Here is a 27,657-nt window from a genome sequence, read left to right on the forward strand (position 1 = left end):
TCCTTTTCATAAACTGCTCTGACGTTTCCTGCAACCCAACGGTATAGGAATTCTATGAAATAAAATAAATACTTGAATTCCATTAATGCCCCACCCTTCGCCAGCAGGTCCCTGGGAGGGTTACAGCAATTTAAAATGCAGAATTTAAAGCAGATTGCAGCCGCAAGAACAGAGTGAGTCTGAAAACACTAAACTCAGGTGTCGAAGACCAGGGTAAAGAGGGACGCCTTCAGCATTTGCCAAAAAGTTGTATAGCAAAGAAGTCCCTTGAAATTGTCAGGGCTTTCCCCAAAGAATCGTGGGAGCTGTAGTTTGTTAATTGTGCTGAGATCTGTTAGGAGGAGACCCCGCCACGCGCCTCAGAGAACTACAATTCCCAGAATTCCCTGGGAATTGGTGTTGACTCTTAAACTATTCTGGGTTTTAACCAGGCATAGGCAAACTCGGCCCTCCGGGTGTTTTTGGGACTACAACTCCCATCATCCCTAGCTAGCAGGACCAGTGGTCAGGGATGATGGGAATTGTAGTCTCAAAACATCTGGAGGCGGAGTCTGCCTATGCCTGGTTTAAACCGATATATAATGAATTGAAAAGGATGTTTAAAATACTGTAATTGTAAAAAACAACAGAAGCTTTTCTTTTGGGAATTATAGGGACAGAACTACCTAAACTGTTTAGAAACTTATTCATGTATGGGACTACAGCGACAAGAAAGTTACTTGCCCCAAAATGGAAAGAAGCAGAAGTCCCAGTAAAGGTAGAATATATACAAAAACTTATGGAATATTCAGAAATGGCCCAAACTTACCGGAAGAATAAGAGATCAAGATAACAAACTTTTTATGAAAGAACGGAAATGGTTTATTGAATATTTACAGATAAATTGTAAACAGATAAAAACATTGGCAGGGTTATTGTAACAACCTGGAGTTATATAAGAGTACAGTGGTACCTCGGGTTACATACGCTTCAGGTTACAGATGCTTCAGGTTACAGACTCCGCTAATCCAGAAATATTACCTCGGGTTAAGAACTTTGCTTCAGGATGAGAACACAAATCGCGCGGCGGCAGCAGGAGGCCCCATTAGCTAAAGTGGTGCTTCAGGTTAAGAACAGTTTCAGGTTAAGAACGGACCTCTGGAACGAATTAAGTTCTTAACCCGAGGTACCACTGTATATATTTAAAGAAGATGAATAAACGAGTAAATTAAATGAATTTGGATATGCAGAAGATATTAAAAATTAATCTAAGGAACCGCAGGAAGAGGGGGAAGGAAGTCAAGTTTTGAAATGTTAAAATGGCTTTAAAATTATTGAAATGTATAAACGAACTACATTCCTGCATACAGCGGGTTGGTCTGGATGACCCCTAGGGTCCCATTCCAGCTCTTCAATCCCATGATTCTTTGGGGGAAGCCGTGGCTGTTTAAAGTGGCGTAAGAAAACGCACGTTGCAGATGTGGCCTTGGCCTGCTTTTGTTTTTCACCTGGGCAAAACGGCACATTGCCAATCAGCCGAGGCCTTGTCCGCCCGTCCGCCTCCCCTCCTTGCATTAAATCCTTTGCCAAGAATCAGCCTCTGAATAATGAACGAAACGCTCTCCAAGCAGAGAGGCTTCAGCCTTGCACTCATGCGCCGCACGCATGTGCAGCCCCTGGCCTTGGAGTCGGGAGAGACCGAAATAACCAAAGTCGCAAGCGTCAGGAGCTGGCGGTGGGCAGAGGAGAGGAGCGCTGCCCCCTCGGGGAGGTTCAAGGCCCTTTTGCTGAACGCTAAGCTCGCGGCGCCGAGATGAAATGAAATAAAAGCCTGCTGCTGTTTCCTTTGCAGAGCCGCGAGGCAGAACTTGCAGTCTCCCAGCCAATTAGCAAAACGCTAGTAATATCCAAAAGGCAACATGATGGCCAAGTACAACAATGCGATGTCAATATAAACTCTTTATATAATCTGCACAGAACATTGAACAATATGAAACACCGTATTTTTCGCTCCAGACCATAAGAAGCACCTAGTTTTTGGAGGAGGAAAACAAGAAAAGAATTATTCTGAATCCCAGAAGCCAGAACAGCAAGAGGGATCGCTGTGCAGTGAAAGCAGCAATCCCTCTTGCTGTTCTGGCTTCTGGGATAGCTGTGCAGCCTGCATTCACTCCATAAGGCACACAGACATTTTCCCTTACATTTTAGGAGGGGAAAAGTGCATCTTATAGAGCAAAAAATACGGTATATGAAATATGCACTCTCTGCAAAATCAAATAAACAAAAATCTTCTAAATCTCTGAAAGTCACAAAATATGCACTCTTGGATTCTCTTGAAAACCTAGAGCCAAATAAACATAAGTCTTATAGGTCTCTGAAAGTCTTTGTAGACTATACTATGCAAGTCTCTGAAAAAAGCGACGGGTCGGATTCTTATCTGCTGAAAACAAGCCGTAAAGATTTGTTTTATGGCGTCCAACACTGCCGATGTGGTCCGCAAACAGACGTTGTGAACAGTGATTCCGGATATTCCCACTGTTTCGTGGAATTCTTCTTCAGCACAGCAGAAGGATACAGAAATGCTTCATAAACCCGTCTATAGGGTGAATGGAATCGTATGAACAACAATTGCTATGGAGCAGTGGTTCAATGTTCTGTATAGATTAAATAAAGAGTATATATTGACATTGCATTGTTGTACTTGGTCATTGTGTTGCCTTTGGGATATTACTGACACAGGGGTTTAATTGTTTAATTAGCAAAACACAGCTGTGCCTGCACACATTTCGCTTGCGCGATTCCAATTACACGTGGTTCCTAGAATCATGGGAAAGATCCCACCAACGGTGTCTCCGGAAATTTTTACACATCACTTGGAAAGACAGGCAAACTAGTGTCAGTGTACTAGAAGAAGCAAAGATCACCAGTGTTGAAGCAATTATTCTTCAACATCCACTTCATTGGACTGGTCATGTTGTGCGGATGCCTGATGGTCGTCTTCCAAAGCAACTACTCTATTCCGAACTTAAAAATGGAAAGCGTAATGTTGGTGGTCAACAAAAGAGGTTTAAAGACTGTCTCAAGGCCAATCTAAAAAAATGTAGTATAAACACAAACAACTGGGAAACACTGGCCTATGAGCGCTCCAATTGGAGAACAGCCTTTACCAAAGGTGTCATGGGCTTTGAAGACACTCGAACTCAGGACGCAAGGGAGAAACGTACTAAGAGGAAGGCACGCTTGGCAAACCCTCACTGTGATCAACTCCTGCCCAGAAACCAATGTCCTCACTGTGGAAGGACGTGTGGATCCAGAATTGGCCTCCACAGTCACTTATGGACTCATTGTTAAATCCGTGTTTATGGAAGACAATCTTACTCGGCTATGAGTGATCGCCAAAGAAGAATTGTAGGTCTGGAAGAGACCCCAAGGGTCATCTAGTCCAACCCGCTGTAATTCAGGAATTTCAACTAAAGCATCCATGGCAAATGACCATCCAACTTCAGCCTGTGTCTCTCCGCTCTGCTTTCATGTATGCGAATGCGGCAATATTTTTAAAGTCTCCAACTTTGAATGCAGCTTTGAAAGAGGACTGGAGAAGTCTGCCTGCATAGCTCAGCTGGTTAGAGCATGGTGCTGAAAATGCCAAGGTTGCAGGTTCGATCCCCTGCTGGGACAACTGCATATTCCTGCGTTAAAAGGGGGTTGGACTAGATGACCCTTAGGCTCCCTTCCAACTTTACCGTTCTGTGATTCTGGAGTTCCTGGAGGAGAGAGAGCTATCAATGACTACCAGGCAGAGGGCCTTCTCGGTGGTGGCACCTGCCCTGTGGAACGCCCTCCCACCAGATGTCAAGGAAAATACAGGTGACTTTTAGAAGACATCTGAAGGCAGCCCTGTATAGAGAAGTTTTAGAATGTGGCTTTTTTTGGGGGGGGGTTATTGGGTTATTGCTTTTGATTTGATTTTATACAATAAAGAATAATTTTTTATTTATACCCCGCCCTTCCCGGTTCAGAAAACTGGGCTCAGGGCAACTAACAACAAATTTAAAACAATTGATGCAATAAAAAGCAGCATAAAATACAGTATAAAATGTTAATAACTGCCCCTAAGCTGCTCCTTAGGGTAGGGGAGAAGGGGACGACAGAGGACGAGATGGTTGGAGGGTGTTCTGGAAGCTACAAACATGAGTCTGACCAAACTGCGGGAGGCAGTGGAAGACAGGAGTGCCTGGCGTGCTCTGGTCCAGGGGGTCACGAAGAGGCGGGCACGACTAAACGATTAAACAACAACAAGCTGCCCCTATTTTCATCAGAGAAATGTTGGAGGGTGTGGAGTTATGCGAACCCCGAGCCAAGGAGATAAATACCTATACAACCTTAGAAGACACCTGAAGGCAGCCCTGTGTAGGCAAGCTGTTTAATGTTTTATTATGTTTTTATATATTTTGGAAGCTGCTCAGAGTAGCTGGGGGAACCCAGTCAGACGAGTGGGGTATAAATATTATTATTATTATTATTATTATTATTATTATTATTATTATTATTATTGAATGTTGTTGTTGTTTAGTCATTTAGTGGTGTCCGCCTCTTTGTGACCCCCTGGACCAGAGCACGCCAGGCACTCCTGTCTTCCACTGCCTCCCGCAGTTTGGTCAAACACATGCTGGTAGCTTCAAGAACACTGTCCAGCCATCTCGCCCTCCGTCGTCCCCTTCTCCTTGTGCCCTCCATCTTTCCCAACATCAGGGTCTTTTCCAGGGAGTCTTCTCTTCTCATGAGGTGGCCAAAGTCTTGGAGTCTCAGCTTCAGGATCTGTCCTTCCAGTGAGCACTCAGGGCTGATTTCCTTCAGAATGGAGAGGTTTGATCTTCTTGCAGTCCATGGGACTCTCAAGAGTCTCCTCCAGCACCAGAATTCAAAAGCATCCATTCTTCGGCCATCAGCCTTCTTGATGGTCCAGCTCTCACTTCCATACATCACTACTGGGAAAACCAGAGCTTGAACTCTACGGACGTTGGTTGGCAAGGTGATGTCTCTGCTTTTTAAGATGCTGTCCAGGTTTGCCATCGCTTTTCTCCCAAAAAGCAGGCATCTTTTAATTTCGTGAGTGCTGTCACCATTAGCAGTGGTCATGGAGCCCAGGAAAGTATTGAATAGGACGTCCCTATTTTCATTGGATAAATGTTTTTGGAGGGTATGTGATTATTTTATCCAGTAGCTGGAAGGGAGCGGGTATCTCTGTGCATTGCATCCTAAACACAACAACGACGTGCCCAATGTTCAGATATTCACGTTCATTCGCTGGCTGAATGCTTTTAAAACAATACGCCAGAGCCCTTTTGTCAAAGGCTCGGTGTGTGTGTGGGGTGCAAATAATGGGAGGAATCTCTTTTGTAATGCCCTCTCTAGCTAAAGCCTCACAGAGCCAGGCTAGGTGCCCCCCCCCCCGTGCCAGCCCGGCCGCCAAACGCCGGAGTCAGCAAGTCTCCATTTTTGCAGGGACAGGAGGGAGCCAGAGGCCCAGGAGAACTTGCTGGGGTGGCAGTTCGTGGGCAGAAGGCATGGGAAGGTCTGCCTGCCAAAGCCCCCACAACATCCCCGCTCAGTCCAAAGTCAGAAATGGAACCAGAGTTTCCAAAGAGTTACGTGGAAACAAGCGGTATTTTGTGGGTGGGATTTGACCATCAACTGGCATGTTGAGAGTGAGGTTCATGGGACGCAGGTGGCGCTGTGGGTTAAACCACAGAGCCTAGGACTTGCCGATCAGAAGGTCGGCGGTTCGAATCCCCGCGACGGGGTGAGTTGCCGTTGCTCGGTCCCTGCTCCCGCCAACCTAGCAGTTCAAAAGCACATCAAAGTGCAAGTAGATAAATAGGTACTGCTCCAGCGGGAAGGTAAACGGCATTTCCGTGCGCTGCTCTGGTTCGCCAGAAGCGGTTTAGTCATGCTGGCCACATGACCTGGAAGCTGTACGCCGGCTTCCTCTGCCAATAAAGCGAGATGAGCGCCGCAACCCCAGAGTCGGCCACGACTGGACCTAATGGTCAGGGGTCCCTTTTGTTGTTGTTTAGTTGTTTAGTCGTGTCTGACTCTTTGTGACCCCCTGGACCAGAGCACGCCAGGCACTCCTGTCTTCCACTGCCTCCCACAGTTTGGTCAAACTCATGCTGGTAGCTTCGAGAACACTGTCCAACCATCTCGTCCTCTGTCGTCCCCTTCTCCTTGTGCCCTCCATCTTTACCAGCATCAGGGTCTTTTCCGGGGAGTCTTCTCTTCTCATGAGGTGGCCAAAGTCTTGGAGCCTCAGCTTCAGGATCTGTCCTTCCAGTGAGCACTCAGGGCTGATTTCCTTCCGAATGGAGAGGTTGGATCTTCTTGCAGTCCATGGGACTCTCTAGAGTCTCCTCCAGCACCATAATTCAAAAGCATCCATTCTCCGGCGATCAGCCTTATTTATGGTCCAGCTCTCACCTCCATACATCACTACAGTGGTACTTCGGGTTAAGTACTTACTTCGTTCCGGAGGTCCGTACTTAACCTGAAACTGTTCTTAACCTGAAGCACCACTTTAGCTAATGGGGCCTCCTGCTGCTGCTGCGCCGCCGGAGCACGATTTCTGTTCTCATCCTGAAGCAAAGTTCTTAACCTGAAGCACTATTTCTGGGTTAGCAGAGTATGTAACCTGAAGCGTATGTAACCCGAGGTACCACTGTACTCGGAAAACCATAGCTTTAACTATACGGACCTTTGTTGGCAAGGTGATGTCTCTGCTTTTTAATATGCTGTCTAGGTTTGACCTTGGAGCAATAAATGTATCTTGCTGGGGGCATAAGTAAATATTCAAAGGATCATAGCACTGTACCCCTAACAGGGCTGCTGGAAGTTGTAGTCCGGAACATCTAGGCTGGCATTCAAGGCTGCTTTAATGATTTTTTAAAATTATTATTTCTCGTTCCTTAATTGGGTGCTTTTGAGGTTTGGTGACCCTGGTTAACATAACTTTAGCCTTCATTATCTCTGTTCTTTCATTCCCATTCAGCCCGAAATCACTGCGATGAGTTTTCTGCGCTTTGCTCTGATATGTGAGATTTCGGCTCTGGGAGCCAGACACAAAGCAATCTTTTTCCAAACCAAATTGCGAGATCCAAACCCCAGTCATGGATGCTGACTTAAGAGTCGTGAACAAAGATCTTTTGAAGTGAAAAAGACCTGCTATGGTCCCGGGCTTGAAAGCCTTATAGTTTTTAATTTGCATTTTTATGACAGCGATATCTCCCCCCTCGTTTGTTTTGCTTTCCATTATAAAAATAAATGCACACATGCACAAAGATAAACACACAAAGAGAATATATCTATAACAACTACTAACAGGCACACGTACATTTTCTCCCTCCCTCATAACATTAAATGTTGTGGGTGTCCGATGAAACTGAAGGTTGGAAAATTTCAGGACAGAAAGTCCATAGCGGCTGCTTTCGTAGTTGTTAATATTATTACCGTATTTTTCGCCCTTTAGGACACACTTTTCCCCCTCCAAAAATGAAGGGGAAATGTGTGCGCGTCCTATGGGGCGAATGCAGGCTTTCGCTGAAGCCTGGAGAGTGAGAGGGGTCGGTGCGCACCGACCCCTCTCGCTCTCCGGGCTTCAGGAAGGTATCCGCAAACCGTGGGAGCCTGGCACGAAGTTGCGCAGCTCTCCCATGGCTTGCGGAGAGCTGCCTGCATCCCTAAGCCTGCGGCACGCTGAGCTGTGGGAGAGCTGCGCGACTTCAGGCAGATATCCGCAAGCCTGGGGAGACCGGTGTGACTTTCTGCTGGGCTCCCTAGGCTTGCGGATAGCAGCCTGTTCTGGGGGCTGGGGTCGGGGGAAGCTCGGGCTTCCCCCACCCCAGCCCCGCGCCTGGGGGGGGAAATAATTTTTTTCTTTATTTCCCCCCCCCAAAAAAAAATCTAGGTGCGCCCTATGGGGTGAAAAATATGGTATATATTTATTTACTTATACAGTGGTGCCTCGCAAGACGAAAAGAATCCGTTCTGTGATTCTCTTCGTCTAGCGGTTTTTTTGTCTTGCGAAGCAAGCCCATTGACGGATTAGCGGATTAGCGCTATTAGCGGCTTTTAGCGGGTTATCTGCTGATTGGATCAGCTGATAAGCGGCTTAGCGGCTTAGAAAAAGGGGGGGAAGGGGGAAAAACCAGCAGGAACTCGCAAGACATTGTCATCTTGCGAAGCAAGCCCATAGGAAATTCGTTTTGCGAAGCACCTCCAAAACGGAAAACTCTTTCATCTAGCGAGTTTTCCATCTTGCGAGGCATTCGTCTTGCGGGGCACCACTGTACCCTGTGTTTCCCCCCAACGAGACTCAAGAAACAACCACAGTCTTTTTTTAACATCATTTTTATTTGAGTCTTCAAATAAAAATTTATAACCATCCAAATACATATCCATATGTAGAGATTACTCAAAATCTCAAGACTTCCCACCATCCTCTCCAGTTGTCAACCTTTACAACTGCATATTATTCCATATTCTGTATTTTATATCCTTCCATTTTATCCGTAGTATTTGTTACATTACAAGTGAGTTTAAAATCCTGCTAATGTTTTCATCTGCTTGCAGTGGTCTCATAAATCGATTATGAATTGTCCCCATTCTTTTTTAAAGTTTTTGTCCTCTTGGTTCCTGAACTTTCCAGTCACTTTTGCCATTTTGGCGTAGTCCATCGGCTTAGGGACTATTTCTTATTTCCATCTCGGGGCTGGTAGCATCTCTGCTGCTGTTGTCACCTACATAAAGAGTCTTTTCTGTTCCTTTGGAATGTCGGTACCTACAATTCCTAATAAAAAATCTCCTGGTTCTTTTTTAACAAAAGTTATTCTAAACATTTTCTTCCTTTCATTAGATATCATCTCCCAGAATGCTTTTATTACCTTACGCGGCCACTACATATGATAAAACGTACCTTCTTTTTCTTTACAGTTCCAGCAGATATTTGTACTTGTTCTATACATTTTGGCTAACAAAGGTAAAGGTAAAGGGACCCCTGACCATTAGGTCCAGTCGTGACCAACTCTGGGGTTGTGGCGCTCATCTTGCTTTATTGGCCGAGGGAGCCGGCGAACAGCTTCCGGGTCATGTGGCCAGCATGACTAAGCCACTTCTGGCGAACCAGAGCAGTGCATGGAAACGCCGTTTACCTTCCCGCCGGAGCGGTACCTATTTATCTACTTGCTTTCGAACTGCTAGGTTGGCAGGAGCAGGGACTGAGCAATGGCAGCTCACCCCGTCGCGGGGATTCGAACCGCCGACCTTCTGATCAGCAAGCCCTAGGCTCTGTGGTTTAACACACAGCACCACCTGCATCCCTTACCTTCAAAGGTAGCCCCACATAAAACTATTTGAGAACCAAGGTACTACTGTATCTGATTCAGTCTTACAAATCTTAGCAAGCCTACTCGGAGTCAAGTACCACCTGTCAATCATCCTTCTACCCGGACACTGAGGTCCAGCTCTGAGGGCCTTCTGGCGGTTCCCTCACTGTGAGAAGTGAGGTTACAGGGAACCAGGCAGAGGGCCTTCTTGGTGGTGGCACCCGCCCTGTGGAACGCCCTCCCACCAGATGTCAAAGAGAACAACAACTACCAGACTTTTAGAAGACATCTGAAGGCAGCCCTGTTTAGGGAAGCTTTTAATGTTTGATGTATTACAGTATTTTAATAATTTTTTGGAAGCCGCCCAGAGTGGCTGGGGAAGCCCAGCCAGATGGTCGGGGTATAAATAATAAATTTATCATTATCATTATTATTATTATAGTTCAAGGAATAACATGCTGTAAACTTCCGATCACGTCATTGCCTGTATTTCGTAGGTAGCCCACTACTGTCATAACTGGGGTTACAGACGCTTCGGGTTGCACGATTTCGGGTTGCTCACCGCGCTGAACCCAGAAGTGCTGGAACAGGTTACTTCTGGGCTTCGGTGCTTGCGCATGCGCAGAAGCGCTGAATCGCAACCCATACATGCACAGAAGCACTAAATTGCACTTTGCGCATGCGCAGAAGTGCTGAATCGCAACCGCGCATGCGCGGCGCTGCGGGTTGCAGGAACTGTGGGTTGTGAACGTCCTTCCTGCATGGATCACGTTCACAACCCGAGCGTCCACTGTAATGCATTTTGCCCTGGCCAGCTGAATTCTCCATGTCATCCGACCCAAAGGGAGGCCCGGACCCATTGCTGCTGGGATGAGCTGGGATGAAGAGTTCAGTAGGTGACACACCTTCTCCTTAATCCTGCGTAATGCGCAAGGCTGCGATTTCCCCATTCTGATCCGAGGCTCCTGGGGTGTGTTCAGAATACGTCGCTATTTTTAGAGTCCGTGGGACAAATCTGCTGGCAGGCCTGCATTTGGCTGGCGCAACAGCAGCATGTCGGAGAAACGGCTCCTGCAACTTTTCCCGGCAGCTTGCGGTAAATCCAGAATGGTTTAGTAGTGCTTGGATAAAGAGATGAGTAAGAGAAGCCCAGCTCAAACGGAGACAAGGAATGGGTGTGGGCGTCAGATCACATATTCAAAATAAAAAAATTCCTTCCAGTAGCACCTTAAAGACCAACTAAGTTAGTTCTTGGTATGAGCTTTCGTGTGCATGCACACTTCTTCAGATACACTGAAACAGAAGTTGCCAGATCCTTCTATATAGTGAGAAGGTGGGGAGGGGTGTTACTCAGAAGGGTGGTGGGAATGGGAGATTGGCAGATAGCTGAGATGAGCCTGTTGACGACTCTTAACGACTGCAATAGGTCTTACAGGAAAAGGCAAGGGGTGAGAAGGTGAAAAATGGCTTAGTCATGTATAATGAGATAAGAATCACTATATAGAAGGATCTGGCAACTTCTGTTTCAGTGTATCTGAAGAAGTGTGCATGCACACGAAAGCTCATACCAAGAACTAACTTAGTTGGTCTTTAAGGTGCTACTGGAAGGAATTTTTTTTATTTTGACTATGGCAGACCAACACGGCTACCTATCTGTAACCAGATCACATATTGTTATAGATTCAGGGTAAACCCTAGAAACCACCGTATTTTTTGCTCCATAAGACGTACCTGAGCATAAGACGCACCTAGCTTTTGGAGGAGGATCTGATGGTGAATTTGGGGTGACCCAATGCAAAAATCTTGAGGAACCATGTGGATCCGTGCTTTGTAACCACATTTTTGCACCATTGCAGCCCCAGGAAACAGTGGATGCATGATTTTTTTGGTGCAGGCTGCAGCCATGGACATGCTATGTGATCTGATGGTGAATTTGGGGTGACCCAATGTAAAAATCCTGAGGATCCATGGGCTTTTACTTCCTCCCTCCCAGGCAGCCTCCTTTATCTCTAGCATCCCTTATCTCTCTCCCGATCCCACCGATCAGCTGCTTCCTTTCAACACTCCTTTCCCTCTTGTTTGCCTTACTGTCTTTTCCTTAGCTGGAGCAGTTTTTTGCTCCCCCTTTTCTTCTAATTTCTCTCCTCATTGATTTAGTCTTCCTGTTTCCCCCCTTTGCAAGTTTGCTGTCTTTACCTCCCCCCTCCCAGGCAGCGTCCTTTATCTCTAGCATCCCTTATCTCTCTCCCTGATCGGCAAACGATCGGCGGCTTTGTTTCAACACCCCCTTCCCTCTTTAAAAAAAAAAAAAAAGCACAATCTGCTTTTCTCCCCTGGGCAATTCGGCTCCAGGGACCACGCATTCACTCCATAAGACGCACTTACTTTTCAGGAAGAAAACGTGTCTTATGGAGCGAAAAATACGGTAATAAATGCTTGTGTTTGGGTGATTTTTGATATGAAAGGAGAATGCAAGCGGCAAAGAAATTCGTGTGGCTGAGCTACGGTCATCAAGGAATAATAGAGGGACATAAACAATACAAGGGAACTTCTTTTTTTAAAAAAAATAATAATTGTAATTTTCATTTATATACATTAGAACAATTATTCAAACATAATTCTGACATTTGAGACTTTGACCCCCCCTCTTTCTGCAGTTTTTTGACATTTATTTCCATCCTTACTCCAAATTATCTTAATTTATTTTTTTATTCGTCTGTTCTCATATATATCTCATACAGCCGGACCCTCTAACCAGTGCACGACCACTGGCTCTGAGTGCAGAATACGGTCTCAGACTTTTGTTCTGATTCTTCCTTCCTTGTTTGCAATTGTCCGACCTATTTCATGGGCTGTCCCCCCCCCCCCCGATTTGGCACCGGGGGGCATGTTGACTTTTGCATTGCATCCTGGGGAACAGAACTCATTCCACCCACAGAGCGCGCACGAGAGGGAGGCTGAATTCTCTCGCCAAAAAAGCGATGGAGACCCGAACTGACAAGAGTGGAATCGTGCAAAGGCCTCCGAGACAGAAACTGGCCGAGTGGAATTTAGCAACGTTTTATTTGCAAAGAGTGGGTTGAGGGAGAGGCGGTTGTGTTCCCCAGCAGCACTTTTTGGGGGGCGTCTGTCCTCTCCGAAGGAGGAGACATTTGACGGATCTCTAACTGGTTCTGACTTCTTCGTTTCTCAAATATTATGCAGGCTTGAGAGCCGGCAGCAAATCTTCAGTGGGAAAACCCAGCAAGACGCATATTACAGCATGAACCTTCCCAAAACCCAATAAAAAAAATAAATCAAACAGGACACAGTTGGGACGACTCTTATGGAAGCTGCTTGACGCAGAATCAAACCATTAGTCCCTCTGACCCAACATTGCCTAGTGGGTGTTAGAATCATGTTGTTGTCATTTAGTGGTGTCCACCTCTTCGTGACCCCATGGACCAGAGCACGCCAGGCCCTCCTGTCTTCCACTGCCTCCCGCAGTTTGGTCAAACTCATGCTGGTAGCTTCGAGAACACTGTCCAACCATCTCGTCCTCTGTCGTCCCCTTCTCCTTGCGCCCTCCATCTTTCCCAACATCAGGGTCTTTTCCAGGGAGTCTTCTCTTCTCATGAGGTGGCCCAAGTCTTGGAGCCTCAGCTTCAGGATCTGCCCTTCCAGTGAGCACTCAGGGCTGATTTCCTTAAGAATGGATAGGTTTGATCTTCTTGCAGTCCATGGGACTCTCAAGAGTCTCCTCCAGCACCAGAATTCAAAAGCATCCATTCTTCGGCGATCAGCCTTCTTGATGGTCCAGCTCTCACTTCCATACATCACTACTGGGAAAACCATAGCTCTAACTATACGGACCTTTGTTGGCACTGCTTAAAAACCTCCAAGGAAGGAGAGTTCCACTGTCAAATGGCTCTCACTGTCATAAAGTTCTTCCTGACGTTTAGTCCCTTTCTCGTAACTTGAAGCCCTGGGTTCGAGTCTTACCCTCCAGAGCAAGAGAAAGCAAGCTCTCTCCACCTTCCAAGTGACAGCCCTTTAACTTCAACTTGAAGTTCCTGAGTTATTATCACCAGCATTATGACAGATAAAAGAAAGTCCTTCTCTATGCAGCGCATGTTTAAACTGTGGAACTCACTGCCACAGGAGGCTGGGATGGGCCCCAAATGAGATTGTTTTAGAATACGGTCAGACAAATTCATGTAGGAGAGGGCTATTGATGGCTGCTAGCCAGGATGTCTAGATAAATTATAAACAGATAAAAATATTGGCAGGATTATTGTAACAACCTGCTGTTTCATAAGAGTATATATTTAAAGAAGATGAATAAATGAGCACATGAAGTTAATCTGGATATGCAGAAGATATTAAAAACAAGCGCAAGAAAGCGCAGAAAGAGAGAGGGGAGGAAGCCAAGTTTTGAAATGTCAAAATGATTGTAAAATTAGTGAAATGTATAAAATTGGTGAAATGTATAAACTTGAAAAGTATAAATAAATAAATGAACTACACTCCCAACTTGGGTTGCCATACATCCAGATTTCCCTGGGCATTTCATCTTGGACACTGCTTCTGACTCCAGTATTCTGGGTATGCCCAGAAAATACGTACCCCTTTCCCCCTTTTTGATTTTAAAATGCTTTATGGAAATTAATTATATACAAAAGAAAAGAAAACAACATGTAATGAAATATATAATAAAGAAAAGAGGGATTTTTAAAATACTTGTTACATTGTATCATATTTTTCTCAAAGATTCAACGACTTCCGGTCAACCCCTCATGCTTCTAAACATTATTTACCCTATCGCACATTTTATTTCAGTCTTGTTATTCATTATATTCGTATATATTCTCTTTCCTGGCACTCATCCAATGTATCACGGAAGTTATTCTAGAGCTGCCACAGATTTCATGCTGTTACAATAGTCCTTAAGATAGTTTTTATACATACTCCACTTTTTTAATTTAAAAGTTTGTTCCGTGCGGTGCGGTCTCTCAATCTTTCTGTTAGTTTAGCCAGTTGTGCATACCCCAACAATTTATTTTGCCAATCCAATTTTGCTGGTACTTTGTCACCCTTCCAGTTCGTAGCTATCAATATTCTTGCGGTCACAGTAGTGTACAAAAACAATTCCCTCATATTTTTTTGAATGCCGTGCCCTAAATTAAAAGACGCCTGCTTCTTGGGAGAAAAGCAATGACAAACCTAGACAGTATCTTAAAAAGCAGAGACATCACCTTGCCAACAAAGGTCCGTATAGTTAAAGCTCTGGTTTTCCCAGTAGTGATGTATGGAAGTGAGAGCTGGACCATCAAGAAGGCTGATCGCCGAAGAATGGATGCTTTTGAATTCTGGTGCTGGAGGAGACTCTTGATAGTCCCATGGACTGCAAGAAGATCAAACCTCTCCATTCTGAAGGAAATCAGCCCTGAGTGCTCACTGGAAGGACAGATCATGAAGTTGAGGCTCCAATACTTTGGCCACCTCATGAGAAGAGAAGACTCCCTGGAAAAGAACCTGATGTTGGGAAGGAGAAGGGGACGACAGAGGACAAGATGGTGGGACAGTGTTCTCAAAGCTACCAACATGAGTTTGACCAAACTGCAGGAGGCAGCGGAAGACAGGAGTGCCTGGCGTGCTCTGGTCCAGGGGGTCACGAAGAGGCGGGCACAACTAAACAACAACAACAATATCCAGAAAATCCCTGATGTGTGGCAACCCTGGAACAGGGATGGAAGGATGGGGGGGGGGAGCCCATAGTATAAGGTTACCAGACGTTCCCGTTTCCCGGGGACAGTCCCTGGATTTACAAATCAGTCCCCTGACAAAATCCTATCATTCCTGTTGAAGTCAAAAAGTGTCCCCGGATTCCTTGAAACAAGGCGTGTCCAACAGGTAGATCACTGGATGTTTGTGGTAGATCACTGGATATTTGTGGGAGATTGCGGTAGATCTCCCCTGGAAAAACTTTGCCCCCCCTCCAACAACTTTGCCTGTCAATAACAATGGATAGATCACAACCAGTATTTTTATAATGTGAGTAGATCACAGTCTCTTGGGAGTTGGGCATAACTGGTATACCAAAACCTCTTTCTCTTTAAGGGCTCCAGGTGAGCAGCTTCTCTACCTGGGCCACACCTAATTCCCCCAAAAGCCATTGCAAACCTCCAGGACCAGCGAGATAAAAGGAGGGATCTCCCAAGAGTCTCGCATTTTCAATTCTAGCTGGGCTTCCTGTCTCTGCTCTGTTGCTATGAAGGCCCTAAGATGCTGAGAAAACCCTTTTAAATGTACTGTGCTGCTTTGGGAATCCTTTCCTAAATGGAGTCCCTGCTGAATATTCGGCGGCTTGCAGAAGAGGAAGGCAAATGTGAGTTGTTAGCAAAGGGGCTGGTTAGGGTCTACACTTGAGTAGAGACCTGGGGTGTAAAGAATGGGTGGGAGGGAGGTCTGCTATACTTCCACTGCTGCCCAAAGTTTTGCAAATATTTTTCTGTGCGAAGAAGGGCTTGCTTGGATTCAAGGCTTAATTCTGGCAACTATTCCTCTCCAAGTGTTGCCCTATGATATGGAAAATAACAAGGGCACTTCTAAGCATGTACAGAGCGTGTTTGCATTCCAGTGAATAATTTCTGCAAACCTGAACCCATCTGGGGTAGGAAATTTTGAGGCCTGGGGACAGAACCTACAGGTGTGTTTTTGGCAATCTTAGGCTGCAATTTTAGCCCCACTTACCTGGGTGTAAGATGCATTGAATTCAAGAGGACTTTCTTTTGAGTAGACGTGGATAGGCTTGCACTGTTAATCTTAAAACTCCTGAGTTTATTCTGCCAGCTGTGGAATAGAAACCTTCTCTGAGTTACTGCCAACTTTTTTTATCCTTTGGCTTCAAGGAAGTTTGCAATTCTGATATTTTATATTTTATTTTTTCCAGGGGAATCCTGGGAATAGTCTTTGCAAAGCCACCTTCCCCCAGTTAAAGGACATTAAGTTTGCCATCCTACATATATGCTTACCTAGGAGTAAGCACCAATGAACATAACAGGGCTTACTTATGAGTAAGCTTGTGTGGGTGTTGTACTTACATGCCTGTGATGCCTTGACTGTGTTGCTTTAAAAACACTGTATAGGGGAACCTACCCAGGTACGTCTGTTTCAACACATCCTTCTCCAACTTATATTGGCCCTCCAAATATTTTGAACTACAACTCCCATCAGCCCCAGGCCGATGGGACTTGTAGTCCAAAACATCTGGAACGTTCAAGAAGGCTGGTTCTAACATGAAATATTGTTCTGTAGAATTGCTTTAAAAACTGGTGGTTCCATATACATTATGTTTTCAATACTTAGAATCATAGAATCATAGAGTTGGAAGAGACCACAATGGTCATCGAGTCCAACCCCCTGCCAAGCAGGAAACACCATCAGAGCACTCCTGACATATGGTTGTCAAGCCTCTGCTTAAAGACCTCCAAAGTAGGAGACTCCACCACACTCCTTGGCAGCAAATTCCACTGTCAAACAGCTCTTACTGTCAGGAAGTTCTTCCTAATGTTTAGGTGGAATCTTCTTTCTTGTAGTTTGGATCCATTGCTCCGTGTCCGCTTCTCTGGAGCAGCAGGAAACAACCTTTCTCCCTCCTCTATGTGACATCCTTTTATATATTTGAACATGGCTATCATATCACCCCTTAACCTCCTCTTCTCCAGGTTAAACATACTTCTTTTTTATCTGTGTTTTGCTTTTTAATATCTACATGCAGCCGCTGGGAGAGATCATCAGGGGGTTTGGGCTGGATGTTCATCAATATGCGGATGATACCCAGCTCTGCCTCTCTTTTAAATCAGAACCAGTGAAGGCGGTGAAGGTCCTGTGTGAGTGCCTGGAAGCGGTTGGAGGATGGATGGCAGCTAACAGATTGAGGTTGAAACCTGACAAGACTGAAGTACTGTTTTTGGGGGACAGGGGGTGAGCGGGTGTGGAGGACTCCCTGGTCCTGAATGGGGTGACTGTGCCCCTGAAGGACCAGGTGCGCAGCCTGGGAGTCATTCTGGACTCACAGCTGTCCATGGAGGCGCAGGCCAATTCTGTGTCCAGGGCAGCTGTCTACCAGCCCCATATGGTACGCAGGATGAGACCCTCCCTGCCCGCAGACTGTCTTGCCAGAGTGGTGCATGCTCTGGTTATCTCCCGCTTGGACTACTGCAATGCACTCTACGTGGGGCTACCTTTGAAAGTGACCCGGAAACTGCAACTAATCCAGAATGTGGCAGCTAGACTGGTGACTGGGAGCGGCCGCCGGGACCACATAACATTGGTCCTGAGAGATCTTCATTGGCTCCCAGTACGTTTCTGAACACAATTCAAAGTGTTGGTGCTGACCTTGAAAGTCCTAAACGACCTCGATCCAGTATACCTGAAGGAGCGTCTCCACCCCCATCGTTCTACCCGGACACTGAGGTCCAGCACCGAGGGCCTTCTGGCGGTTCCCTCACTGCGAGTAGTGAGGTTACAGGGAATCAGGCAGAGGGCCTTCTCGGTGGTGGCTCCTGCCCTGTGGAACACACTCGAATCAGATGTCAAAGAGAAAAACAACTACCTGACTTTTAGAAGACATCTGAAAGCAGCCCTCTTTAGGGAAGCTTTTAATGATTAATAGGTTATTGTATTTTGGTGTTCTGTTGGAGGCCGCCCAGAGTGGCTGAGGAAACCCAGCCAGATGGGCGGGGTATAAATAAATTATTATTATTATCACCTTGTTGTTCAGGTATTTTATCAGCGGGGCTGACTTCTGAGTAAGCCTACCTAGGAGCCACTGGGATGTTTGCAAGCAGAAGGGGACCCCAGTTTGCAATCTGGACTGGGATCTGGAGTTCACATAAGAGCGTGCCGGATCAGGCCCATGACCCATTTAGTCTTGCACCCTGTTCTCGCCGTGACCAACTGGGGTGTCATTATGGGAAACCCCCAAACAGGATCCGAGCCCAAGAGCTGTCAGCAGCTGGAATTCTGAAGCCTAGAAGAGAGGCATTCTGCCCTGCTACTGTCTCGGCTAATAATGTGTTTTTCAGATTCCTCCTTGCTCTGAGTGGTCAGCGAAAAGGAGCTAGACATCTGTTGTTGTTGTTTAGTCGTGTCCGACTCTTCGTGACCCCATGGAGACAATATACAGCCTTGCCGTACTCCTTTCCCAATTTTGAACCAATCAGTTGTTCCATATCCAGTTCTAACTGTAGCTTCTTGTCCCACATAGAGATTTCTCAGGAGACAGATGAGGTGATCAGGCACTCCCATTTCTTTAAGAACTTGCCATAGTTTGCTGTGGTCAACACAGTCAAAGGCTTTTGCATAGTCAATGAAGCAGAAGTAGATGTCTTTCTGGAACTCTCTAGCTTTCTCCATAATCCAGCGCATGTTTGCAATTTGGTCTCTGGTTCCTCTGCCCCTTCGAAATCCAGCTTGCACTTCTGGGAGTTCTCGGTCCACATACTGCTTGAGCCTGCCTTGTAGAATTTTAAGCGTAACCTTGCTAGCGTGTGAAATGAGTGCAATTGTGCGGTAGTTGGAGCATTCTTTGGCACTGCCTTTCTTTGGGATTGGGATGAAGACTGATCTTCTCCAATCCTCTGGCCACTGCTGAGTTTTCCAGACTTGCTGGCATATTGAGTGTAGCACCTTAACAGCATCATCTTTTAAAATTTTAAATAGTTCAGCTGGACATCCGTGGCTCCTTAAATAGGCTTGCAGCCCTCTCTGCCACACCCCAGCATCTATCATGTTGATGCCCCCAGCTTTCCCTCCCTCCAGTCCCTCTGCCCATTTCTTAAAAGCTCATTGGCCGTGTTGCCTTTCGGTCTTAAGTGAGCATCTGTTCCTGGTGTGCTTATCCTCTTCTTAATCCTTCTCTGACCTTAAGAAAGTTGCTGCAGCAAGGCAATTAGATCTCTCTTTTCTCTAGGGCATTGTGGCTTTCAAAGAGCTGATTCAAACATTGGGGGGCGGGGTAGCGTATGTGACCCTCTTAATCACCTGTCCAACAGATTCTCTTCTTGTGGAAAGCTAGCAGCTCAGGGAGAATTATATTCAGCCACTTATTATTGAGGGGAAGTGCGTGGAACAGGTCTCGGTGTTTTGGGTTCTGGGAATGGAGTTGAGAGATGACCTAACCTGGGGTAAAGGTAAAGGGACCCCTGACCATTAGGTCCAGTCATGACCGACTCTGGAGTTGCGGCGCTCATCTTGCTTTATTGGCCGAGGGAGCCGGTGTACAGCTTCCGGGTCCTGTGGCCAGCATGACTAAGCCGCTTCTGGTGAACCAGAGCAGCGCATGAAAATGACGTTTACCTTCCCGCCAGAGCGGTACCTATTTATCTACTTGCACTTTGACGTGCTTTTGAACTGCTAGGTGGGCAGGAGCAGGGACCGAGCAACGGGAGCTCACCCCGTCGAGGGGATTCGAACCACCGACCTTCTGATCGGCAAGCCCTAGGCTCTGTGGTTTAACCCACTGCGAAAACAGCAAAGACCTGATGAAGAGAGCACAGCAGAGGTTATATTTTCTGAATATTTTCTGAATCCTCTGGAAAAACAATCTCTCAAAGGACCTGCTGATGGCATTTTACCATTGTACTGCTGAGAATGTATTAACTTATTGTCTGTGTGTGTGGTTTGGGAGCTGTTGTCCAGGGTTGTAAAGACTGTGGAGAGAATAATTGGGCGTACTCTTCCCACCTTGGATCAAATCTACGCTTCCAGGTGCCATAAGAAAGCTGCAGAGATAGCGCAGGACAGTGCGCACCCCGGAAACGATCTCTTTCAGCTTCTGCCTTCTGGGAGAAGGTACAGGGTTATAAAGACTAGGACTAGCCGCCTGAGAAACAGTTTCTACGCAAATGCAATTTTGGTTTTAAACGCAGTGTAAGGTAGTCTTTAATGGGTTGCGGGTGGCGCTGTGGGTTGAACCACAGAGCCTAGGACTTGCCAATCAGAAGGTCGGCGGTTCGAATCCCCGTGACGGGGTGAGCTCCCGTTGTTCGGTCCCTGCTCCTGCCAACCTAGCAGTTCGAAAGCACGTCAAAGTGCAAGTAGATAAATAGGTACCGCTCCGGCGGGAAGGTAAACAGTGTTTCCATGCGCTGCTCTGGTTCGCCAGAAGCGGCTTAGTCATGCTGGCCACATGACCCGGAAGCTGTACACCTAATGGTCAGGGGTTGCTTTATTCAGACCACACCTGGAATACTGTGTCCAGTTCTGGGCACCACAATCTAAGAAGGATATTGATAAACTGGAAGGTGGGCAGAGGAGAGCGGCCAAGATGATGAAGGATCTGGAAGCCAAGCCTGTTGAGGAATGGTTGAAGGAGCTGGGAGGAGGAGGAGACTGAGAGGAGATATGTGAGCCATCTTCAAATACAGTGGTGCCCCGCAAGACGAATGCCTCGCAAGATGGAAAACTCGCTAGACCAGGGGTCTGCAACCTTTAAGACAAAAAGAGCCACTTGGACCCGTTTCCGAAGAAAAACAACAACTGGGAGCCGCAAAACCATTGCGACATTTAAAGCATGCACGCCGCTGCCCTCCGATCTGACAGCGGGCGGGAAGGTGACATTGGGACGGTGCGTGACTAACGCACGCACCGCCCCCATGCGACATCACAGCCAGTGCAGTGCCCGCCATAGTGGGGAGTGTCGGGGCGCACAATGCGCCTCCTCCCCTCACTAGTATCCGCCCCGGAGCCACGGCAAAGGTGTAAAAGAGCCACGTGCGGCTCCGGAGCCACGGGTTGCAGACCCCTGCGCTAGACGAAAGAGTTTTCCGTTTTGGAGGTGCTTCGCAAAACGAATTTCCTATGGGCTTGCTTCGCAAGACGACAATGTCTTGCGAGTTCCTGCTAGTTTTCCCCCCTCCCCCCTTTTTCTAAGCCGCTAAGCCGCTTATCAGCTGATCCGATCAGCAGATAAGCCGCTAAAAGCTGCTAATAGCGCTAATCCGCTAATCCTTCAATGGGCTTGCTTCGCAAGACGAAAAAACTGCTAGATGAAGAGAATCACAGAACGGATTCTTTTCGTCTTGCGAGGCACCACTGTATCTGAAGGATGGAGCAAGTTTGGTTTCTATTGCTCCCTAGGGCAGGACTTCAAGTTACAAGAAATGAGATTCCAACTAAATGTTGGGAAGAATTTTCTGGTGGTAAGAACTGCTCAACTCCTTTCTTGGTAGGTTCTCCTTCCTTGGGAGTTTTTAAGCAGAGCTTGGATGGCCACCTGTCGTGGATGACAGCTGCGATTCCTACATTGAGCCAGTGTGGTGTAGTGGTTAAGAGCAGTGGACTCATAATCTGGTGAACTGGGTTCGATTCCCCGCTCCTCCACATGCCGCTGCTGGGTGACCTTGGGCCAGTCACACTTCTCTGAAGTCTCTCAGCCCCACTCACCTCACAGAGTGTTTGTTGTGGGGGAGGAAGGGAAAGGAGAATGTTAGCCGCTTTGAGACTCCTTCGGGGAGTGATAAAGCGGGATATCAAATCCAAACTCTTATTCTACATTGCTTTGGGTGGACTAGATAGAGGTACTTTCCAACTCTGCAATTCTGTGATGGGAATCATAGTGCAAAAATCAGGAGGGACCCCTGATTTGGGCGAGGCCAATTCTGCAGGGTGGCATTGCCAGGCACACCACACACACCCCCGCACTCCATGCAAGATTAGCCTTTTTACTGTGCTGCAAGTGATCTCTGAAAAGTAGCCAGGCTTAATCCTCCCTTGGCAAGGATCCCAAAGGTCTTAATGGGAAGGAGCGGAGCTTGCAACTGTCTGAGCCAGAGAGAGACCAGATAGCATTTCCCGTAAGCTGCATCCCGTTCCCTGGAGAGTTGAGCTGGATCAATAGCAGCTACAGCAGAGCCCATTAGCTAGACCTTCACCCCAGAAGTGGACAGTCCCGATTCTCCAAGGCATCATATCTGGGCAAGCACAGAGCTGGCAACTTTCCCCTGTTCCCAGTGAGGGTAATAATCAAAGTAAAGGTAAAGGTAAAGGTACCCCTGCCCGCAACGGGCCAGTCTTGACAGACTCTGGGGTTTGTGCGCCCATCTCACATCTATAGGCCAGGAGCCAGCGCTGTCCGGAGACACTTCCGGGTCACGTGGCCAGCGTGACAAGCTGCATCTGGCGAGCCAGCGCAGCACACGGAACGCCGTTTACCTTCCCGCTGGTAAGCGGTACCTATTTATCTACTTGCACCCGGAGGTGCTTTTGAACTGCTAGGTTGGCAGGCGCTGGGACCGAGCAGCGGGAGTGCACCCCGCCGCGGGGATTCGAACCGCCGACCTTTCGATCGGCAAGCCCTAGGCGCTGAGGCTTTTACCCACAGCGCCACCCGCGTCCCAATAATCAAAGTAGGTAGTACTTACTTTAGTGCTTTGCTGTTCAGAGCGCTCCACGTTCCGTCTCTCGGCCATTTGCAAAGCAGGCTTCTCTGTTAAGTGGATCAGTAAATGTTGGGGCATTTACTGGCTCCCGGGCAGAGAATTTGCCCTGCATGCAGGAGGGTGAGGGTTCACTTCTCAGTGGCAAGTCCCAAGGGGGCGGCCCCTTGCTTTAAAACGGATCTCGTAGAGCCGCAGAACTCCTGCCAACCTAGCAGTTCAAAAGCCCGTCAAAAGTGCAAGTAGATAAATAGGTATTGCTCCAGCGGGAAGGTAAACGGCGTTTCCGTGCGCTGCTCTGGTTTGCCAGAAGCGGCTTAGTCATGCTGGCCACATGACCGAACAACAGGAGCTCACCCCGTCACGGGGATTCGAACCGCCAACCTTCTGATCGGCAAGTCCTAGGCTCTGTGGTTTAGACCACAGCGCCACCCGTGTCCCTTGTAGGGTGATGCGATTTTTCTTTTCTATTTTTCATTCTCATTCACTTTCCCCCCTTCTTTCTCTCCCCCCCCCACTCTACCTTTTTATAAATGAAATTTCCTTAATAAAACATGAATACTTATGTGTGTAAGAGAGAGAGATGAATGAGGCCATTGGCAATCTAGCCCAGCCTTCTGTTCTGACAGTGGCCAACCAGTTGCCTCTGTGGGACAAACTGACAAGCAGGACTCAAGTACAAGCGCTTAGAATTATAGAGTTGAAAGGGACCGCGGGGGTCATCTAGTCCAATCCGCTGCAACGCTGGACACTTTAGCCCAACATGGACCTCGAACTCAAGACCATGAGATTAAGAGTCTCGTACTCTACTGTTTGAGCTTCATTGCATATCTTTCGGCGCCAGGCAAAAACATTTCTCCTCAGCCAGGTGTTTGGCTGGTTAACATTCTATGCCACGCATACGCAAACTCGGCCCTCCAGATGTTTTGGGACTACAACTCCTATAATCCCTGACCACCGGTCCTGTTAGCTAGGGATCATGGGAGTTGTAGTCCTGAAACATCTGGAGGGCCAAGTTTGCCCATGCCTGTTCTATGCCTTTTAAAATGTGTCTCTGGGGCAGAGGAGTTCTCGGTTTGCTTTTGTTTTATTACGCATCCTTGTGTTCTCCTTTTGTGGGGTTTTTTCCTGTTGCGAAGAAGAAGAAGAAGAAGAAGAAGAAGAGTTTGGATTTGATATCCCGCCTTTCACTCCCTTTAAGGAGTCTCAAAGCGGCTAACATTCTCCTTTCCCTTCCTCCCCCACAACAAACACACTGTGAGGTGAGTGGGGCTGAGAGACTTCAGAGAAGTGTGACTAGCCCAAGGTCACCCAGCAGCTGCAGGTGGAGGAGCGGAGAAACGAACCCGGTTTCCCAGATTACGAGACTACCGCTCTTAACCACTACACCACACTGGCTTCCCTGGGATCTTCGGAGGAAGGGCCAATTAAATAAATACGAATAAAACAATAATAGCCAGAGCCCTCTCCCTGCCTGTGGTTTCCAGCATGACTGTGAAAATGCGAGCATAGTTTGTGTGATGAAATACACACACACACACACACACACACACACACACACACACACACACCAAACACACGCACGCAAATTGTGAGAGTGCCACCATTATTTATTTCTAAAAGACAACAGTGGCAACGCGCAAGATCAGCAATTAGCAGCCAGCTGGGAGAAAATAGCCGCCTCCGTCCGAAACTGGACACCAGTCCCATTTTTCTTTCCACAACGCTCAGCGGCGCCCTAGATTTTTCACCCAGTGCGCTGAGCTCAATGCAGAGTCATTCCCGGCCTGCTCTCTCTGGAAGAGACCTGGAGGAAAGCCAACTTGAAAAGGCCATTTGTCAGCGCGCATAAGAGGCCACACGGCGAGCCAGGTGGCCGGGCTCAGAGCCTCCGTCATCCCCACCTACACCCATCCCTGATGAGCCCTTCACGCCCACCCCTGGGAGATGCCCCACTTAATGGCCAAGGCTCACGCGCACCTTGCTTGCGGCGGATTTCACAGTGACGTGAACCAGCCCTTAAGCCCCTCCAATCCCGTCACCGCCATCACACACAGAGAGAAAAGCGAACACCACAACTAGACAAGTCTGTGTTATTTTGCAATGCCTCCAGGAGCTGGAATATAATAATAATGTATTATTTGTACCCCACCCATCTGGCTCGGTTTCCCCAGCCACTCTGGGCGGCTTCCAACAAAGATTAAAAATACATCAAAATGTCACACACTAAAAACTTCCCTGAACATGCCTTCAGATGTCTTCTAAATGTCAGGTAGTTGTTCATCTCTTTGACATCTGATGGGAGGGCGTTCCACAGACCGGGCGCCACCACCGAGAAGGCCCTCTGCCTGGTTCCCTGTAGCTTTGCTTCTCACAGTGAGGGAACCACCAGAAGGCCCTTGGCGCTGGACCTCAGTGTCCGGGCAGAACAATAGGGGTGGAGACGCTCCTTCAGGTCTACTGGGCCGAGGCCGTTTAGGGTTTTAAAGGTCAACACCAACACTTTGAACTGTGCTCGGAAATGTACTAGCAGTTTGAAAGCACACCAGTGCAAGTAGATAAATAGGTACCACTACAGCAGGAAGGTAAACGACGTTTCCGTGCGCTTTGGTTTCCGTCACGGTGTTCCGTTGCTCCAGAAGCAGTTTATTCCTGCTGGCCACATGACCCGGAAAGCTGTCTGTGGACAAACACCGGCTCCCTCGGCCAATAAAGATGAGTGCTGCAACCCCGCCTTTGCTAAAGTCGCTTTTGCCTGGACCGTCTGATCGGCAGGTCCTAGGCTCTGTGGTTTAACCCACAGCGCCACCTGTGTCCCCTTACATTAATATAGAAATGTGTATATTCTTATTATCCCAATACATGTATAATTGTCAGTAACCGAATATATTCTGTGTGAACTCATTCCGAATATCATTCTATTTATCCAAAGAAAGTCTGCATCTATCCGTTGTCCGTTTGTATATTGCCAATGTTGTGAAGCCATTGATTAAAGGGAATCGTATCTCTATTCTCCCAATTCATCAATATGGCCAAGTTTAGGGTGTGTAGAATCCATTTTCGCCGTCCTGTTGTCAACTTCCATACAAGGGGTATATAGTTCAAGAGCATATTCACCTCTGAAAAAAATGTATTTTCCCCCCGGGCACGCTTGTATATTACAGCCTCAAACACAGAAAACTTAGACCAGGACTGGATTTAAGTTTGCTGAGGCTCTAAGCTACTGAAAGTAATGGGACCCTTTATATGTCCAGCTGTCCTTTGTCAACAACAAATTGTCGCTGTTTTTTGTGTTGAATATATGCTCTATGGTAATTTATGGACCTAATAGGTATCTAAAGCCATTTGCACATGCAGAATGTAGGCACCCTATATATAGAAATGAGCAAACCAGGGATATTTGAGGGAGCAGGTGAGCAGGCGGGGCCCATGACTTACATCATAGGAGCCTACACAACACAAAACACTGTTGCTGTATGTAAGTTTAATTTAATTTTATTTGTTTTTTATCTTATATTCTGGAAATGTACATCCAGTTGTTTTTTCCTTTAAGAGAGTGAGGCCCTAAGCTATAGCTTGTTGAGCTTATACGTAAATCCGGCACTGACTTGGACTTTCAGTAAAATGTTGGGCTTTGTGAATTTGCCTCTGTCGTCCAAAACTTAGCAAAGGTAGGGGAATCACCTGGAAAAGATTGAGTTCCGGCTTCCCATGTGTTGCACACCTGAACGCATGAAGCACCATTGATGGACTTACCTGCCGTGACTTGGCCCAACCCCTTTTAAGTGTCCTCTCCTGCCATTGGCTCAGCAGCCAAGGTGTGTCACGGAATGCTGCGAACACTCTAATTGATTCAGAAACTTGCATCACACAAAGCCCAGATAGGGCTGAGGGTGAGATGTCTCACTGGCGATGGGCTCAGTGAGGGAGAGGAAGGGCAATACCATCGCAGGATGGGCCAACTCTTAGACCGTACGTATGTGTGTGTGAGAGAGTATTGCACACAAGAATTTGTCCATAAGCTTATTTGGATCACATCTTGGTCATGATTTTTTGGGGGGGTACCCCTTCTCCTCAAGGGACGTGGGTAGTGCTGTGGGTTAAACCACAGAGCCTAGGATTTGCCGATCAGAAGGTCAGCGGTTCGAATCCCCATGACGGGTTGATCTCCCTTTGTTCGGTCCCTGCTCCTGCTCCTGCCAACCTAGCAGTTCGAAAGCACATCAAAGTGCAAGTAGATAAATAGGTACCGCTCTGGCGGGAAGGTAAACGGTGTTTCTGTGCGCTGCTCTGGTTCGCCAGAAACGGCTTAGTCATGCTGGCCACATGACCCGGAAGCTGTACGCCAGCTCCCTCGGCCAATAAAGCGAGATGAGCGCCACAACCCCAGAGTCAGCCACGACTGGACCTAATGGTCAGGGGTCCCTTTACCTTTACCTTACCCCATCTCCTCTCCAATAAGCCAGCAAACCTGTAAACGGGATGAGAAAAGACAACTGGTATTTCCCTGCTGGAAAAGCCAAGCATTAGTTGGTGCCAAGAAGGCCTTTTTGGGGAGAGCATTCCACAGTTGGGGGGCCACCACAAAAAAGGCCCTTCCTTGTGCTGTCTGGAGGGCCACTGCCACCACATCACAGAATGATGATGATGATTTTTTTAGTTTCTTTTTTCAGACATAAAAACCAAGAGGGGAAAAAATACACTAGAAATGTCCCAACCATAGATAGTTAAAAGCCAGAGGCCTAGTTAAGAAGGAATGTTTTTGCCTGATGCCTTGAAGATATACAATAATAGTGACAGATGTCTCCATCCCCATCGTTCTGCCCAGACACTGAGGTCCAGCTCCGAGGGCCTTCTGGTGGTTCCCTTGCTGCGAGAAG

The 27,657-nt window shown here is 47.2% G+C and overlaps 1 protein-coding gene across 2 annotated transcripts in view; it reads left to right on the forward strand.

Moving 5' to 3' along the window:
• LOC308569495 (uncharacterized protein) overlaps window positions 1-27,657 on the forward strand; it is a 67,580-nt gene that overhangs the window by 9,414 nt on the left and 30,509 nt on the right. Inside the window, exon 1 of one of the 2 annotated variants that reach the window (XM_081163447.1) lies at window positions 26,651-26,749. The exons of the other annotated variant lie outside the window; for it this stretch is intronic. Within the exon in view, the coding sequence (XP_081019573.1) occupies window positions 26,731-26,749 (19 nt within the window). The 5' untranslated portion in view covers window positions 26,651-26,730. Of the gene's footprint in view, window positions 1-26,650; window positions 26,750-27,657 lie in introns of those variants that run through there. 2 annotated transcript variants of the gene reach the window in all.

Source organism: Podarcis bocagei (genome assembly GCF_964188305.1).
Source record: "Podarcis bocagei genome assembly, chromosome: 12".
Classification (NCBI taxonomy): domain Eukaryota; kingdom Metazoa; phylum Chordata; class Lepidosauria; order Squamata; family Lacertidae; genus Podarcis; species Podarcis bocagei.